Genomic DNA, 19135 nt, shown 5'->3' with positions numbered 1-19135 from the left:
AAAAATTAGTCAGGTGTCATGATGTGTGCCTGTAGTCCCAGCTATTTGGGAGGTTGAGGCTTGGGGAGCTGGAGGATTGCTTGAGATCAGGAGATTGAGGCTGCAGTGAGCTATAATGGCACCAGTGCACTCCAGCCTGGGTGACAGAGCAAGACTGTCTCAAAAAAAAATTAAAAACTTTTGTGCTTTAAAGGACATTATCTTGAAAGTGAAGGCAACCCACAGGGACAAAGTATTCACAAGTTTTATATCTGATAAGGGTCTTGTATTTAAAATGTATAAAGAACTCTTAGAACTCAGTAATAAGAAGCCTGCAAAATAAAAAGGTCTGCAAATATTTTCTCCCAGTCTTTTCATCCTAACAGGGTCTTTTGTAGAACAAAAGTTTTTTAATTTGATCAAGTCCAGTTTATCCATTTTTTCCTTTGGTTGCTTTGCTCAGGTTGTGCTTAGGTTGCGTGTGTCTTTGGTGTCTATGAATGTGTAGTGCTCTAACATCATTTGTTGAAAAGGCTTTCCTTCTGCCATTGAGATGCTTTTTGCACCTTTGTCAAAATTAGTTGGCTATCTGATAAAGGAGTTCAGTCTAAAATATATAAAGAACTCTTACCACTTAATAATAAAAAGAAAAATAAGCCAACTAATAAATTGACAAAGGACTTAATAGGCATTTCTTCAGAGAAGATATGTGGTGGTCAATAAGCACGGCATCATTAGTCATTAAGGAAATGACCCATTTATACCCATTAAGATAACTATAGTAAAAAAGACAAGAATAAGTATTGGTGATGATATGGAGAAATTACAACCCATATGTACTGCTGGTAGGAATGTAAAATGGTGCAGCTGCTTTGGAAATCAATTTGGTAGCTCCTCAAAAAGGTAAACATAGAGTTACCATATGACCCAGCAATTCCACTCCTTGATACATACCCAAAAGAATGTAAACAAGGACTCAACCAGATACTTGTACACCAGTGTTTATAGCAGCCTTGTCCACAATAGCCAAAAGGTAGAAACAACCCAAGTGGCCATCGACAGATAAATGAGTAAAGAAAATGTGATACATACATACAATGGAATATTACTCAGCCATGAAAATGAGTGAAGTACTGATATATGTTACAATATAGATGAACCTTGAAGACATTATGCTAAGGGAAAGAAGCCAGACACGAAATATTACATATTGTATGGTTCCATTTATATGAAATGTCCGGAATAGACAAATCTATCAATAAAGAAAGTAAATTGCCGGGCGTGGTGGCTCACGCTTGTAATCCCAGCACTTTGGGAGGCCGAGGCGGGCAGATCACGAGGTCAGGAGATCGAGACCACAGTGAAACCCCGTCTCTACTAAAAAATACAAAAAAAAAAAAAAAAAAAAAAAAAGCCGGGCGTGGTGGCGGGCGCCTGTAGTCCCAGCTACTCGGAGAGGCTGAAGCAGAAGAATGGCGTGAACCCAGGAGGCAGAGCTTGCAGTGAGCCAAGATTGCACCAATGCACTCCAGCCTGGCCGACAGAGCAAGACTCCGTCTCAAAAAAAAAAAAAAAAAAGAAAGAAAGAAAATAGATTAGTGGTTGGTTGCCAGAGATTGGGGAAAGGGGAGAATGGGGAGTGACTGCCTATGAATATGGGCTTTTTTTGGGGGGTGGGGGGGGCATTTGATGCAAATGTTCTGGAATTAGATTATAAAGATGGCTGCACAAATATATACCTAAAAACTGCTGAATTGTACTATTACTTAAAGGAGTGAATATTATAGTAGATTAATTGTATCTCAGTTTTTTAATGGTGATGGGAAGTCACACTGGAGAAACAATCTCATTGAATACTGGAAACGAAAGTTTATTTGCAAAATATGATCTGTAAAGGAAAGTTGTAAAATGAGTTTGCCTCTCAGGGATCTTCTAGGAAGTCATCTGAGGCTTTTCTCTTTTTGTGATTGCCATTGACTTTGGTCACCTTTAGCATTTAACGTGTCAGAGTTTATCTTGTTTTTTCTCAGGTGGCTATAGTTTTAGGATCTATTTATTCAGAACATAATAGCACATTATACCATTAATAGTAACTCCATTTTGGGGCTGGGCGCAGTGGCTCACGCCTGTAATCCCAACACTTTGGGAGGCTGAGGTGGGCGGATCACAAGGTCAAGATATCGAGACCATCCTGGCCAACTTGGTGAAACCCCATCTCTACTAAAAATATAAAAAATCAGCCGGGTATGGTTGGCGTGCTCCTGTAGTCCCAGCTATTCGGAATTCTGAGGCAGGAGACTCACTTGAACCCAGGAGGCAGAGGTTGCAGTGAGCCAAGATCGCACCACTGCACTCCAGCCTGGCGACAGAGCAAGATCCATCTCAAAAAGAAAAAAAAAAAAGAAAAGAAACTCCTGTTTGGAAAGGCTACTAATCTAATTTTGGATCCTGGAAAAATAAGTGAATAAAAATAAGCAACTCATCCAACCTGTGCTTCAATAGGATCAGTGCCAAATCTCCAGAGGACAGTCCTGACCCTGTTTCAGAAGGCGGGGCTGAGAGGAAAACTGGCTGTTGAAGGCCAGAGGGCCAACCACAGAGTCTAGGAGATGGGAGCATCATTCCCTCTTTACAGGTGGGAAGCTGAGGCCCAAAAAGATACCACTAGGCTGAAACTGCTGGATTCTTACCTTTACCCACAGCTTGTTCTCAACCTCCCTTCAGAAAACAAAAATGGGCTTGAAAACAGTACTTCCATTATAAAATGTAGGCATCAATAAAAACAGCTGGCATTGGTAGACTGCCTTACTGTGTCCTTAACCCTGCCCCCCAAGCTGAGCTGATGACAGCCCTGTGTGGGGTGGGGCAGGTCATGTCCTTATTGTACAGATGAAGGAACAGAGCTCTGTGGGGAATCCTGAGGGCAGAGGCCACACAGCTAGTGTGTCTGAGCCAAGGCCAGCCACCTATCCTGCTCTCCTTGCTGCTCCCCTGCCATCTTGGTAGGGATGCTGAGTCCAACAGAGCACAGTTACCCATTCTCCTCCTGTGAAGATCCTGTCTCTCATACACACAAGGCCCTGAAAACTACCTCAGCAAGGGTGTTTAAAAACCAACATGGCACGGTTCGCTGTGCACCAAGAGCCACATGTCCTGCCTAGATCATGTTACATAACCTAAGAAGACTGGGTTACGTGTTATAGGTTAAGAAACTAGTGACAGCAAAGCCATCAACAGTCCAGTCTAGAAATGGTGATGGCCTGAACCAGGATCCTTGGGAATGGACAAGGAAGCAAGTAGGGAGGAAGGAGTTCAACCACTGGGCAGGAGAAAGAAATGGCACAATAGCACATCAGTGCAACAGACATGGGTCCCCAGCCAGGCCTGGCCACTCTCCAACTTAATGGCCTCAAGCAACATTATTTTCCTGAGCTTCTGTTTCCTCGTCTGTAAAATGGGTCAGTGTGGTGACACATGGTATCCACGGGCCCTGGTGAATGCCCAGGAAACAGTGTTAGAACCCAGCCCCTGGATACGAAGTCTAAGGCCTCTCTCTAAGCCATGGAGACTAATCATCGGCTGAGAGCAGTCCTGGTCCCATCTGCACATGTTCATGAGTTAACTGAGTCTTCAGTAACTTTTTATATGACAAAGACACTGACAGAAGGACAGTGCCAAAGTGGGAGGCCCCAGGAACTATAAATAGCGTGTTACTGCAAGCTGTACATAAAAACAGGAGAAAAGATTGCCAGGGCTTGAGCGGTCCCTTTCAGTGAGTGCTTGGGAGCCAGGCTGTGCTGCTGACAAGGTGGAGAACCCAGGGAGCCTCAGCTCTTCAGCACACCAGGAAAAGGACAGCAGGTTACGCTGGCAGATGTGAGAGTAACCCTCCCTCGGTCCCACACTTCTGATGCACTGAAGTAAAGGCAGCTGCCTCTTGCTTTCTGTCTTCTCCCATCTGCCCACCTCCTTGAAGATGTGGAACAGGAAGAGCAGGAGACGCTCATCTATTTGAGCCTGTTTCTTTTCAGTCGTTTATTCATTCATTCATTTCTTTTTTTTTTTTTTTTTAAGATAAGAGTCTCATGAGTCCCTTCAAATGGTTGAGCCTTTAGGAGCCTGCACTCTACTTTGTACCTGGGAGGGTCCTTAACAGACACTTGGCTTCATTTGTGCATTTGTCTTTCAGCTCTGTGCAGTGTGCCTAGAAGACTTCAAGCCTCGAGATGAGTTGGGGATTTGTCCATGTAAGCACGCCTTCCACAGAAAGTAAGTATTGGTATGGAATTATTTAATGGGACCCGAGTTTGAGGCACATCGACCAACTTCTTTTGGGTTTTAGGGCAGTGCCAGACAAGCTTGATGGCTTCATGATTGGTCTGTAATGCAGAAAGCTGACAGCACCCTACAGGTGGGATGTGTGTGTGTGTGCGTGACATTAGGAGACAGCAGAGTGGTGGAACGTGACCACCACGTCAGGACTATGGGCAGAGAGCCAAAATGAGCCTACACTTGGAGCCCAAGCAATAAACAGCTATTTAGCTGGAACTTTCCAGTGAGAGCCTCATCTCCTAAAAACTTATTTAAATCAAAACCATAGTTGTTTAAAATCAAAATAAATAAAGTCTGGATATAAATGGTAGTGTGGGGCCGTCTCCTCCCACTTCCTGCAGACATATTAATATTTCTCCTTATAATTTTTTGTTTTGTATTTCTGTTAGAAAAATTTATTTTCCTACTTCTCACATCCCTCCTCAGTGTATTTTGTTCTTGTAAGAAGTCATGGGCAACTGAAGGTATCACATACTATCTGTGGCTTCACACGTGGAAGATGGGAGGCTCTGGAAGGAGGGGATTGCTGACCCCTTGGCCTCTCCCCCCTCCTTCCCTCTGTCTCTTCCCTCTCTCCAGGGGGTGACATCTGTTCACCACCTACGAGGGGAGCTCCTTGGACCATACAGCAGACATTGTCTGGGTGACAGATATGGAGATGTTCAGCAAAACAGCCGTGCCATGAGCATAGGACTGACGTCTTCCCCCTGTGGTGTCTCCTTCTGCAGGTGCCTTATTAAGTGGCTGGAGGTTCGTAAAGTGTGTCCCCTGTGCAACATGCCGGTTCTACAGCTGGCCCAGTTGCACAGTAAGCAGGACCGTGGACCCCCTCAGGGGCCCCTTCCCGGGGCAGAGAACATTGTATAGCTTACCGCAAGGATCAGACTGTTACTGGACACGACGTCTGTGTGGAGCCAGGAGGAACACAAGTGGTGTCTGTATTGGCTGCTCTCTACCTAGGTCACCAGCTGCCACTTCTTTTGCCTCATGAAGAACTCTTGGGCCAGCCAAGCTGGGAACCTAGGTGTCTGGGTCTTGTGACAACCAAAGCACTTTGACGCTACCCCCTGCCGAGCGAAGAGGAGTGGATGAGCCTGCGGGTTTGCCTCAAGAAACTTCATGAGGGTCTCTTATTAACTCCATTACACTCTCTCCTGGAGCCTCGTCTCCATGTCAAGCAGGAGGGTAAAGAAGGGAACTAAGAGCAGGTCTTTAAAGCCACACCCCCACCTGCGGATGGATGGGTTTCTATGTAGGCCATGCAGGCCTTTGTAGCAGCAAACCCTCCCAACAGCCCTTGAGCCAAGTAAAACCAGCACAACCAGCCACCAGTGGTTGGTGAGGCAGTGCCCACAAGGCTCATGTTATATTCCTTTGATAAGGCCATCTTGGCTTTGAGTAGCCGTGTCCCTCGCCACCCATTTCCCCCTCAGGATTACAACACCTGCTATCAAATCATCTAAGCTGAAAACATTAGATGCGCTTGGAAAGGCCTAGTCAGAAGCCATTTCCTCTTATCATTTCCCTCTCCTATGCACCAGTGAGGCCCATCCAGAGTCCCAGCAGGGGGTGGGCCCGGAGTCCACACTGTCCCTGAATGATCCAGGAGGCTGCCCACATCCCCACATGTGCACTGTGGTTCCAGTGTAGCTGCTGTGGGCCCACTGCCACTGCCTCAGGAGGGAGCCACTGTGAACCCCTCGAGTGGCTCCAAAGAGCAGTGGCTTTTTGAGAATGGCCCATGCTCCTGGCCCAGCTGGATGAAGGGAATGCCGACCCTTTGGCCTCTCCCCCTCCTCCTTCCATCTCTCTCTTGCCCTATCTCTCTGCTTCGGGGGAAAAAAAAAAAAAAAAAAAAAAAAAAAAGCCTGTCATTCACTTTTTAACACTTTATCCCAAATAAGATCCCTGTGTAATTCTGAAGCTGGTGATCCACTTAGAATTGTAAATAGTTTCAGGAAGCTCCTGCAGGGCTGTCCACCAATGGTGTGTGCCTCAGTATTTGGACTTCCGAAACTGAAAGTGAAAGTGTCTTTATAGGAGAGAAACGCATGCTGCTCTTTGGCTCTTTCTGTCCAACTTTTCTAGAAATGACTCAGAGTCCATTAGGATTTGTGAATATTGTATAAATTAGCTATGGCAAGTAGCAGGTCAGATGGAAAATTCTTTTCCACAGCCCTGCTCTCCGCCTCCCTCCATCTTAGGAGCGCCTGCCTCAATTCCTCGTCAACTACTTTGCTCCACTCCATCCCACAGGTGTGAGTGGAGGAAGTTTTTCATTAGGAATACAGTCTGCGTGACATGGAGAATGGATGGAGGGAGCTTTGCTACTCTGCTCTTGGCATGACTCCAGGATTTTTTTCTGGAATCCAACCTCTGTCCTCTTAGGAGAGGGAACCTGTCCTTGGTTCAGATGGCTGGGGTCAGATGAGGAGGAAAATTTCCATTAGTGTAGAAAAGTGCTGGACAGAATCCAGTTTGGAAAATTACAAATCCATTGGTCAAAATAGGCCACTTCCTATGTGTGACCTATTCGTGGTATGCCAACTGGACTGCTTCCTAAACAGGACAAGGAAAGTGAGGAATATTTTTGTATGAAAGCCTTAGCCTGTCTGGTACCCACGACAAAAACTATTTATGCACTCCTACTTTCACCGTCTTTTTGCATTATCTATTTGTAGCACAACAGAGTTGAATGCCACAAAACACCCCGTTTATAGTGAACTGTTTTCAGTGACCAATGTCAGAAGGAGGCTTGCTTCTGGACTAGCCTAATTGCCAGCAGCCACCATTTTCCATGGAATGGCCTTGGGACAGGTGTCACCTCTCTGTTATGGGGCTCTAATAGGAAAGAGAATATTTTTTCCCTTCATATGATCAGTACTGCAAATTATTGCTGCTCACAGCTTTTATAGAATTCTCCCAACTGAAAGTTGCAGCCTTTTTCTGTCCTTGTGCATCAGTACTAACAAAAGACAGCCTCACCAAGTCTGTGTATTTGAACAGAGGCAAGTTAATTGATCCCCCCGTGTCAGAGCCACAGGCTTGTTGAGGGGGTTGATACGTAGCACTGGACCAGGGCTCAAAGCCCAGTTAGTTCCAGCCGTGAGGAGAGCACAAGAATGCTCTGCACTCTGCACTTGGCACCATCTTGGGTCTGCTTTGCCCAGATGAGGGACCACTAACAACCTTCTCAGCACATGTGAATGTGGAGTGATTTTAAAATGCATTCATTCTGCTAGGATTGGGCTGGAAGCTGGAACAGTGAGAGTACTTTTTCTGCTCGTAGTCATCTCCCTTTCTCAGCGTGACGTCCTCCTGCAGCAAGCCTAGTATCACTAGCAGTAGTTCCTGCAACTCTTAGCAACACAACCCGAATATTTGCTCCCTGCATCTGGGTCCTCCACCAGGATGGGCCTGTGCATCTGCATTGCTGTACAGACAAATAGGCCTTTTAATTTACATCCTCCTTTAATTCTCATTAAAATCGCAGGGTTTTTTGTTTGAAAGACAATCCTTTTTTGTTTTAAAGAATGAGTTAGCGACCCCTTTATACTCTCTTGGCTCAGACTCGAACCCCATGGTAAAGTCACCCTTTCTGCATCTATCTTCAGGAGTTGCTGGGACTTGTTACTGTGTAGATGCATGGGGATTCTGGTCTGCTCTTGGACCACTGGCTGGTATCCTTTGTGTGTTTCTTAAGCAGCTCAAAGATAGAATGTTGCTGGTCTGCTATGAGTTAGTGGAGCATAACTCAGCCCCAACTGGACTCCATGGGTGGCTGAATCATTAGTAGTTGCTAGGGGGACAACTGAATTCAGCCGGCTTCAGAAACGGAACAAAACCAGCCTGACTTGATTCCTGGTTGGGTCAGTATCAGACACTAGGAAGTTGACATCTGCTGCTTTTCTTTGCCACGTGTGATTTGGTTAGGCCTGTCCCTGGCAGATAAGGTCCTTGAAGCCTGTGCTTGCCTAGCCAGGGAAGGCAGGACAGAAATGGCCAAATAGGGGCAGGTGGCCTCTGGGAAGGTCTGAGCTGAGGGATACAGGTGACCTCCCACCATTGCCGGATACCCTGTTCTTGACAAGAAGATCCTTTTCCCCAGTGCCAAGTCCCTTGGATCCATCAGAGGAATAGCCTCAGGTCTTGTCCTTTTTCACAACCCCACTTCAAAATCATGTCATCTCCATGGCCTGATCCCGCTCTAAGCTACTTTGAACAACTAGGAATTATTTTTCTGAGAGGCTTTTTGGGAATTATGAAATACATCCAGGGCGGTATCCCCAGAGCTCTAGGTAGACAGTGATGGAATCGCCTCTTGCCACTCACTAGCCTTAGGCCTTTCTGCAGGTTAGCCTCTCAGTCTCTTTCCTTATCTACCACCCAGGGATTGTAATGACATCCCTGGCACCTCTTATGAGGGTTAGCTGGTGCCCAGAGCCTAGCGGGCAGCAGGCCTGGTGTCATGGGGGCTGCTGATACCACATAACATCATCTGGGTTACATGGGCTCCTCTGCCATCATGATAGGAATAGAACCTCAGCCAAAAAGCCTCCTGAGCTGTAGGGGCTTTCCCTGAGGCCCAGGTTCACCTGGCCCCTTTCTTCCTTGCTCATCTCTGCCTTTGCCCACAGTGAACTCTGACTTGGTTGTTCAGTGCTGAATATTTCTTTCTTAATGTTTTGAATAGGTAATCCATTCACGTGGTTCACAAATCATAAAGTAGTTAAAAGCCTTTCTTGAGTTCCTGAAGCCCAGCAAGCTCAGCTCCTCACTCCATGAGTACCTACTATTGCTTTGTTCCTTGAGTATCCTTCCAGAGGTCATTTATGCATGTACACATGTGTATGTGTGTATATAATTTTTCTCCTTTTCTACTCATGTGATACCAGACAAGTGTATTCAAGGAACGCTCCTACTAATGTGGGAAGAGCCATCCCAGAAATCAGAATACAAAATGTGAACCCAGAATTGGGGGAAGTTTTTGCAATCACACTCCTGTTGAGTAAGACATATTTTCATTTTATTGCAACATACTGAAATTTTAGTTTTCTGTACAAATCAGAATCTGCAGTCCCTCCCTTACCCCAAATGCCCAGCTAATCCAAGAGCACAACCAGATTTTTCTGATTGACTTTCTATCTGTGACAGGATGCTCAAGATCAGGCTCTGTAGCTGACAGCAGTGGCACAGGCCTCTCCCAGCTCTGAGCAGCCTCTGCAGGTGCCTGGACAGCTGCTGGCCCCTCCCTCACCTTGGCCAGTTCCAAGTGAGGACCAGTGGTGATGTGTGGCTACAACTGTTGTGGTCTCTTAGGCAAGCTCTTGTGTCTCTGATGCAGGAGTTTGAGCAGCAGCAACTGAAGGCTTCTATTTTGTGGGGCAGACATCTTAGCTACTGAGCAAGTGCACAGTGAGTCTCATGTTTAACTGTGGATATGCCTGAATGTCCAGTGTCAGTTCATGGAGCTACTTCCTTTCCCTCCCAACTTTTCATTGTTGAGACAGGGTCTTTTTGTCACCCAGGCTGGAGTGCAGTGGCACCATTGTAGCTCACTGCAGCCTCAACTTCCTGGGCTCAAGTGATCCTCCTGTCTCAGTCTGTAGCTGGGTCTACAGGTGCACACCAGCACACCTGGCTAATTTTCATATTTTTTTGTAGAGACAGGTCTCAACTCACTGTTGCCCAGGCTGGCCTCTTCACTCTATGCACACACTTTGAAAAGAAAATGCTTCCGGTCGGGCGCGGTGGCTCACGCCTGTAATCGCAACATCCCAGCACTTTGGGAGGCCGAGGCAGGTGGATCACCTGAGGCCAGGAGTTCAAGACCAGCCTGACCAATATGGTGAAACCCCCTATTAAAAATACAAAAATTTGCCGGGCGTGGTGACGCATGCCTGTAATCCCAGCCACTCAGGAGGCTGAGACAGGAGAATTGATTGAACCCGGGAGGCAGAGGTTGCAGTGAGCCAAGATCCCCACTGCACTCCAGCCTGGGCAACAGAGCGAGACTCCGTCTCAAAAAAACACACAAAAAAAGAAAATGCTTCCTACAGAATTTTCTCCTTATCCTTGTTTTCCATTTGACAACAGAAATTACCCCAACAATTTTTTTTTTTTTTTTTTTTTTTGAGACGGAGTCTCGCTCTGTCACTCAGGCTGGATTGCAGTGGCACGATCTCGGCTCACTGCAAGCTCCGCCTCCCAGGTTCACGCCATTCCCCTGCCTTGGGAGCTGGGACAACAGGCGCCCGCCACCACGCTCAGCTAATTTGTATTTTTAGTACAGATGGGGTTTCACCGTGTTAGCCAGGATGGTCTCAATCTCCTGGCCTCGTGATGCGCCCACCTCGGCCTCCCAAAGTGCTGGGATTACAGGCGTGAGCCACTGCACCCGGCCAATAATATTTTTAGTTTAAGTTCATTTTTGTCCCCGCTGATGAAAGTTAGTTAGAACTGCTTCCTCCAGGCAGTCCTGAGAGTAGGGGCAGAGACTTGTGCCTCGCTTCCCAGCAGCTGCCCAGTGCCTCTGTCCACACCCACCTCCCTGGTGTACTTGCCCACTACAGCAGCAACCCAGATCCTCCCCTGGATTAAAATTGCAACTGGTGCCCTAACCCAAAACTTGAGAAAAAATTCTCTTATCACCTCCACTGTTCTGGCACTCTGGCCCTGGGTGTGTCTTTTCTTGTAGCTGTTAGAGATTTCTTAAGGAGATGGACATGTCCAGATTCATGCCTAAATATCCAGTTGATAACTGGAAAATGCTGGGTCATGGTTCTTTAGTAAAGATTAATAAGGGATCCCCATGTGCTGGGGAATGTGCTTCCATTTGAGTGGGGATATCAGAAGAAAAAGAGAGGTTTGTTCAGTAAACCTTACTTTGCCAATTCGGCTAGAGAGCCCAAATTGTTACAAGATGCAAAGATGACGTACTCCACTTTTTGACCAAGCGTCAGCACCTTTGGCTTACCATCCAGTCCTTACTTCTGTGACTATAAGGGCCCCACCAGTTGTCAGCGGACTTGTTTGTGCTTTGAGGGAACTCTTCTCAGCTCCCTGTGCCAGTCCCAAGCCTGGTGGATCTGCGTCTCAGGCCCACTGCACACCATTCCTCTCCATCTGCCCTCCCAGGCCCCTACTGGGTGGGTGGGTGGGGGGGGGTCGTGGGAGCAGGTGTGGCAAGTGTTAGGAACTCCCTTCTGGTGACAGCTTGTCTTCCTAGAGTGTTGCTGGTAGCTGTCACCTCTTGGTCTTTTGACATCATTGCCAGGAAACGGGGCACTTTTTCGTCTTGTAGTTTGGCCCTCGGGTTTCCTCACTAGGTATTGTGTAACTCCCTCAAAAAAAGGTTTATGAAATGCTGAACCTCAGGTTTCATAGACGTGTTTGTACACTAAAAATTCTGCAGCAGAATATTTTTAAACATTCGCAGTTTTTTGTAAGCTATATTTTTGTATATTTAATTGCTATTTTAAAATTTTAATGCATTTTGCTAATCACTCTTTAAAAAATAAAACATGCATGTAATTGACTCAAACGTGTAAATAAAAGCAAATTTTGAAAAATACTTAAGTGTTGTGCATATGCCTCTGAACAGAGGGAACATCCATGTGCCACTTAAGCACCTTCAGCAAGACTTGGAAACTCAAGGTGAGTGATTCTATCAGAGCTGGTAACTAGTACTGGTTGATTGATAGTGATGGAAGCTCCTGTCCCCCCCTCCTGTGGCATGGTGTGCAAGCGGGGGTGGGGTCAGTGGTGAAGAGTGTGTCAGGCCACCACAGCCAGAGAACAGAGAATCCTGGAATGCAGAGTACAGTGGAGGCTGAAGGCCCCTGGCCTCCCTGAGCTCTGCAAACAGCTGGATACAGATAAGCAGTCTTCCACGTGAACGCCAGCACCAGGGTGACCTGAAATAGCAGAATTTTTTTTTCTTTTTTTTCCAGTCTTGCTGTCACCCAGGCTGGAGTGCCGTGGAGCAATCTTGGCTCACTGTAGCAACCTCTGCCTCCCGGGTTCAAGCAATTCTCTGCCTCAGCCTCTTGAGTACCTGGGATTACAGGCGCGCACCACCATTCCCGGCTAATTTTTGTATTTTTAGTAGAGACGGGGTTTCACCATGTTGTCCAGGCTGGTCTTGAACTCCTGACCTCAGGTGATCCACCCACCTCAGCCTCCCAAAGTGCTGGGATTACACGTGAGCCATTGCACCTGGCTGAAGTAGTGGAACTGAGCCTGTTTCCTCCACAGGCCACACCACCCTGAAGAGTTGCCCCCACCCCAAGCCCCTAGCTATATCCCAAGCCTGGAAATAACTAGTGTCAGGAGAAAAAACGTCTGAAGCCTTCCTGTGTGGCTGTTGCTGCTCTCCTCACCACCCCTCAGTAGGACCTCTCCAAGTCAGCTTCTGCCTTGTGGTTTCCCAGCTTCCATCAAGGCTGGCCAGGATCTTGCAACCAAATGTGGGCAACCTCAATTGAGATGCCCAGAGAGCTCCTCTTCTTTCAGTCCCCTGAGCCATAGGCCCCTGGCCAGCCTCTCCCTGAGCAGTCGTTTTCTTTGCAGCTTCTTCCGTCACTGCTCAACTCTCGGTTATTTTTCTCACCCTACCTTAGAACTCATGAAATCCCCCTTGCTTTGCCCACCCACATGCATATCATTCTCAGCTCTGTATCTCCAACCCAAATACCCAGTGCTTATTTGGAGTCTCAAAATCAGGTAGTCCACAAATGAGCCCAGGTGCCCTCTTGTTATCTCCCCTCCCTCCCCTGTATCCAGTCACCACTTCCCAACACAGCCCTCTAAGCATCTCTCCATTCTGGCCATCCACTTCTCCCCTCTCCATTCTGGCCATCCACTTCTCCCATCTTAGTTCAGGCCTTCCTTTCTCACCTGGACCATGGTCACAGCCCCCTTCATGGCCACTAGTGGAAGGCAGACTGAAAGGGATAGCTGCTGAGAAGACAGGGAAGTGGCAATGGTAACAGCAGAGTTTATGGGCACCTCACAACCTGAAGGTGGTGAGACGGCAGTAAGCTGGGACGAGGATGTGGACATTGCTGCACAGATCAACAAATGCAGAGAGAAGGCAGTGTCTCGGGCCTGGAGCTCAGAGGTAAGGGGTGGCTGAAGTGTTCCCTGGAAATCCGTCAAGGTGAAACTGATGACTGCTTGGGAACACCCAGGACTGAGGCTGAGGACAGCCACAGCTAACTGTCAGCAGAGAATGAACCAGAACATTAGCCTGGGTGGCAGGACAGGCAAGAGGGCTCTGCTGAGTGAGAACTGAGATGAGGCTGTGAAGTGAATGCCAGATTCGGTGGCATGGGATTCACTGGTGGCCTATCAAGAACCCTGATGTGAGCCTGGCACAGGGGCTCACACCTGTATTCCCAGTACTTTGGGAGGCCAAGGCAGGCGGATCACCTGGGGTCTGGAGTTCGAGGCCAGCCTGGCCATCATGGTGAAACCCCATCTCTACTAAAAATATAAAAATTAGCCGGGCATGGTGGCGTGTGCCTGTAGTCTCAGCTACTCGGGAGGCTGAGGCAGGAGAATTGCTTGAACGTGGAAGGCAGAGGTTGCAGTGAGCCGAGATCGCACCACTGCACTCCACCTGGGTGACAGAGCGAGACTCTGTCTCAAAAACAAAAACACACACATACAAAAAAACCCTGCTGTGGAATGACAGGGTTTACTGAGCACAAGGTGGAACATGAGGGAATGGACTAGTTTCTCTAGAGTAGGGGGAGGGCCCAGGGAGGAGGAAGCTCAAAGCGAGGCAGAAGGGGACATCAACAGCATCTTCCCAACTCAGGCACCAGAGACAGTCCTGGGTTTGAGTCCAGCTCTGCTCTTTTCCAGCTGAGTGACCTTGGGCAGGCTTACTCATCTGGGTTTCAGTTTCCTTCTCTGTCAAATTGTGGGAACAGCAAGGGCTGCATGATGACCCACGTCGAGCAGTGGACAACCTCCTGAATGCAGCACAGCAGAGGCAGCAGGACCACAAAACGGGCCTCAGAGGGGCAGGCCCTGGCCTGGGTCTCCATGGGAACTGAGCAAGTTCACAGGAGTTGGCCCAGGAAGCAGCACCCTGTGGTACAAACAGGAGGATGGTGGTGTCATCTTTGGTGCCTGGGTACTGGATGAGGGTGAGGCCACCAAGAGCGCCGCTGGCAGCAGAGGAGGGCAGAGGAACTCAGGATTAGTGCGTCAGAGGTAGTATAGGCCAGGAGCCTGGAAACAGCAGCAGCAGGGAAGAGGGTCACCAATCACTGTCCAGGGGACAAAATTACCCTCCACGCAGTAGCCATCCTGCTCCGCACCCACACAAGGTCCCAATGCAGCAGCACCCATATTTCCTAAGTGCCAAGGCCCATATGCAGAGGTGGCCATGTCTAGTGGAACAGCCCACAGCCCACATATCAGTTCCCCTTGCCCCAGCTGGAACGCGGGTGTCTCTGCTGCCTCCATACGGCTGGCACCCTGCCCATCCCTCCCTGACCGCAGCCTTAAACAGAAGGGAGCAGGGAAGCTGCAGAGCCTTGGGGTTTTCCTCCCTGGTCCAAGGCTGCTTTGTACAGGCCCATCATTGCCTTCAACAGCAATATGGGCATCACTTGAGACCTCAGATATAAAAGGTGCATTCTCTCCTTGGGAAAGGCTTTTGAAATTATTCTGCACAGCAGGAAGAAAAGCTTCAGCCCCTACCCAAGAGCACCTGCAGCCTGGCACTCTCCTTAGGCAGTCTTCTGAGCCTCACCTCCCAAGTGCCACAGTGCCCTGAAGGACCCCCTACTCCCCATGAGTTCTTTGACAGACACTTCAGTTCTTCCTTTTCTACTTAGCCTGAAAGAAAAACCAGATTCCCCCGATCCCTGAGGGGGTGTCGATTCTACTGGCCCTTCTGACTCGTGCTAGTCTTCCAGATTGTGCTGCTTCTGCCAGTGTACCCACTTGCATCAGAACAGTCCTCCCACTACCCAAGGAAATTCTGCCAAGAAAAGCCCCATCTTTCCAGACATTCATTCCCAAGATTTAGTGTAAAGTAACGTGGAACTGCCCTTCCAAAAACTGCTTGTTAAGTTTCAGGTACACAATTAACCTGCCCAATTAATTTTGCAGAACCCTGAAATAAAACACGTTTTTAAGTTCACACACAGGCTTAATGCAAACCAGAGTAATGCACAGATGATTGCCAAGACCATATTGACAAATTGTGATTAGATTATAACACATAGTAGCCTGCCTTACATTCAGCAAGTTCAAACAGGACACAAAACCATAGTCAACTGAACACAGAGCAGCTCTCTTTGGAAGCATCTCCAGTGAATGATGCAGAGATTTCAAAAATACAAAGCAGGCAACTTATATACAGCAAATCCTCACACTGCCTGGACATGGGCCACTTTTTTGTTGTTTTTAATATATTTTTCCTTCCTGGTTGCTAGTTTAGACTGAATTCTTAAGGATTTATCTTGATGACTTAGAAAAATACACGTGTCCTTTCTCACTTTGTTTCAGGTAGTACACAGTCATGAAATTGAGTAAGTCTCTTAAAAAAATGAAAGTCCACAGATCCCACTGTGGAAGGTGTCAGGAACCCCTCCCCAGGTAATGATCACGGGATCTTCAACAGCTCAAGGAGTGCTCCAACAGCTCCAAAATAACCCTGAAAGAAAATACACCAAAAATAAGTGCAATTTTCCTTAGACTTATTCAAATCACCTTACACATGATGACTAGTGTTAAAGCCAACACTGCCCTTCACACAGCATACCCATTTCCTGAGCACCCCAGAAGGGCCAAGGCCAGCCTGGGAGCAGACACCCTAAGGAGTCCCTGTCTGGGGAGGGGGCTGGATGTCCTAGACTATCCAAGCACTTCAGACCACTGTGATGAGAGCAAAACCAAACCCACAGTGAGGCCGACAGGAGCTATGAGGCCAGCAGCAGCTCAGTTACCTCCGGTAAGAGACAGAACCTGACTGTTTCTGGGGAATGAGGTGAGAAGCAGCAGAGGCCTGGAGCATTTCCAGACAACTAAGGAATGAAGGCGAGGTGGGATGTGAAGTGCAATGAAACAGGTGAAGTTGGGGAGTGGGTCACAGAGGGTGAGAACCCGACTGAGCTGGGGGAGGGAGGGAGAGTAAGAGATAAGATGGATTCAAGATTCACCCCTAACAGAGGACAGGACAGCAGGAGGGGGCAGCATCCCCGAGAAAGGGGACACAGGAGTTAAGAGATGTGGAGAGCAAGGCCGGCGGGTGAGTTCCCTACAGGACACGGGAAGCTGAGGTGCCCACAGCAGCCAACCAGCTGTGCCCAAGTGGTCACCAGACACCTGGATCACTGGCCCAGAAGCAGGCAGCACAGGAATGAAAACCACCACCCAGAGGCAACGTGAAGAGAGGCACAGAACAAAGAGCAAAGCCTGAGGAAGCACGGAGGCTCCTGAGGGAGGGCAGCCCTCAGCCCTCCTGAGACACAGAAGCAGCAGCTGAGAGAGGACAAGCACTGTACTGTCTCCAGAAGCCAGCAGTCAGGTCGCATGCAACCAAGAACTCAAAACCAAAACACAGGAATAGCACATTAGAGAAAACAGGGCAAACCCCATAATGACAGGAAAGAGAACGCTAGCAAGAATCAGAGGCAAATCCTAAAACGATGCAGAATCCATCAGGGTCTCCAACCTGTAAGGTAAGGTATCAGACTACTTTTTAAAAGAAATAACTAAAAAAGGAATGAGAAGATCCTGAAAGACTTGTGTATGGATTTTTTAAAAGTAAGTCTCTGAAACATCATAAATAACCACCACTCTGTCTTTCACGAAAAGCTTCTTCAAGAAACGTGATCAAACGAGAGGCCAAAGCCTTTCTTGTCACACTCTAGTTGGCAATTTAAAAGAAAGGCATATTGGCTGGGCGCAGTGGCTCACAGGTATAACCCAGCACTTTGGGAGGCCGAGGCAGGTGGATCACTTGAGGTCTGGAGCTGGCCAATATGGCAAACCCCGTGTCTCTACTAAAAATACAAAAATTAGCCAAGTGCGGTGGCACGTGCCTGTAGTCTCAGCTACTCAGGAGGCTTAGACAAGAGAATCACTTGAACCCAGGAGGCAGAAGTTAAAGTGAGCCGAGACTGCGCCACTGCACTCCAGCCTGGCTGACAAAGAGTGAGACTGCATCTCAAAAAGCAAAAACAAAAGAAAGGCATATTGACCATCTTTGGTTTTGGTGTGTATAAATAAAATAAAGGCAGCCACACCAATCTGTGACGTGAGGCGGCCAGCAGCTACAGGACAAGGCACAGCTGAAATACAGAGGCAAGGCTGTTTGTCTTAATAGTTCACTATACAGTTGTTTTAGGTAGCTTTCTGTACCTTTTATTTTATAATTAAAATTTAGACGATAAAAACCATTATATATATATATATATATATATATATATATATATAGAGAGAGAGAGAGAGAGAGAGAGAGAGAGAGAGAGAGAGAGAGAGGTCCACTGAAGACTAGGATGTTACTATCAAAACAGAAACAGGTGCTTATAAACTACAACGTGCTAAGATGAGAATAAAGGATGAAAGAGGAAAGGCTTGAGAGAATCTATAAGAAGCTTTCACAACAAAAGTTAAAGTGACTTCAATGTGAGGGCAAGAAAATATTTCAAGGCTCAGAGAGGCTAAAATAATCAAAGTTCTGAACTGAACAATGAGAACACTTGGACACAGGAAGGAGAACATCACACACCGGGGCCTGTCATGGGGTGGGGGGACGGGGGAGGGATAGCATTAGGAGACATACCTAATGTAAATGACGAGTTAAGGGGTGCAGCACACCAACATGGCGCATGTATACATATGTAACAAACCTGCACGTTGTGCACAGGTACCCTAGAACTTAAATAAAAAAATAATAATAATCAAAGTTCCACAAGGGCAGAAATGAACACAAGAGTCAAAGGCCTGAATGCAAATGGAAAACACAGGGACAAATGGACCAGCAAAGCTAACCAGTGGGAAAAACAAAGTCAGCGAGCAATAAGGACAAAATGCAACCAAGAATTTCACGAAGGCTTATAACTATTATGATGGTATCGGTTTGGTGTTTTGTTTTTTGTTTTGAGATGGAGTTTCACTCTTGTGAAACTCCAGGCTGGAGTGCAGTGGTGCGATCTCGGCTCACTGCAACCTCTGCCTCCCGGGTTCAAGCGATTTTCCCACCTCAGCCTCCCAAGTAGCTGGGATTACAGGTATGTGCCACCATGTCCAGCTACTTTTTGTATTTTCTGTAGAGACAGGGCTTCTCCATGTTGGTCAGGCTGGTCTTGAACTCCTGACCTCGTGATCCGCCCACCTCGGCCTCCCAAAGTGCTGGGATTACAGGCGTGAGCCGCTGCGCCTGGCCTGTTTGGTGTTTTTGTTTTGTTGTTGTTTTTTGTTTTTGTTTTTGAGACAGAGTCTCGTTCTGTTGCCCAGGCTATAGTACAGTGGTGCGATCTCAGCTCACTGCAACCTCCGCCTCCCAGATTCAATTCTCCTGTCTCAGCCTCCCGAGTAGCTGGGATTATAGGCACCCACCACTGCGTCCAGCTAATTTTTGTATTTTTAGTAGAGACAGGGTTTTGCCATGTTGGCCATAGTTGGCCAGGCTGGTCTCCTGACCTTAGGTGATCTGCCCATCTCAGCCTCCCAAAGTGCTGGGATTACAGACGTGAGGTACCACACCCAGCCTGTTTTTTTTTTTTTAGGGTTAACTTAAAAAACTAATCTCCAGGCTGGGCGTGGTGGCTCACACTTGTAATCCCAGCACTTTGGG

General features: G+C 47.6%; 2 protein-coding genes across 7 annotated transcripts in view; one reads left to right on the top strand and one right to left on the bottom strand.

The window, feature by feature from the left end:
- Positions 1-11872, top strand: part of RNF24 (ring finger protein 24) — a 97993-nt gene extending 86121 nt beyond the window's left edge. For both annotated transcript variants that reach the window (XM_004090139.3, XM_030826340.1), the window contains exons 5-6: positions 4169-4248; positions 5040-11872. In XM_004090139.3, coding sequence (XP_004090187.1) covers positions 4169-4248; positions 5040-5178 — 219 coding nt within the window. In that variant the 3' untranslated portion in view covers positions 5179-11872. The remainder of the gene's footprint in view (positions 1-4168; positions 4249-5039) is intronic.
- Positions 9321-19135, bottom strand: part of PANK2 (pantothenate kinase 2) — a 40723-nt gene continuing 30908 nt past the window's right edge. For 3 of the 5 annotated variants that reach the window (XM_012511990.2, XM_030826338.1, XM_030826337.1), the window contains one exon: positions 9321-15988. In XM_012511990.2, coding sequence (XP_012367444.2) covers positions 15938-15988 — 51 coding nt within the window. In that variant the 3' untranslated portion in view covers positions 9321-15937. The remainder of the gene's footprint in view (positions 15989-19135) is intronic. The other 2 variants (XM_030826335.1, XM_030826339.1) reach the window with 1 other exon arrangement.

This window comes from Nomascus leucogenys, chromosome 13 (assembly GCF_006542625.1).
Source record: "Nomascus leucogenys isolate Asia chromosome 13, Asia_NLE_v1, whole genome shotgun sequence".
NCBI classification, from domain to species: domain Eukaryota; kingdom Metazoa; phylum Chordata; class Mammalia; order Primates; family Hylobatidae; genus Nomascus; species Nomascus leucogenys.
This window is presented reverse-complemented; position numbering and strand designations above follow the sequence as displayed.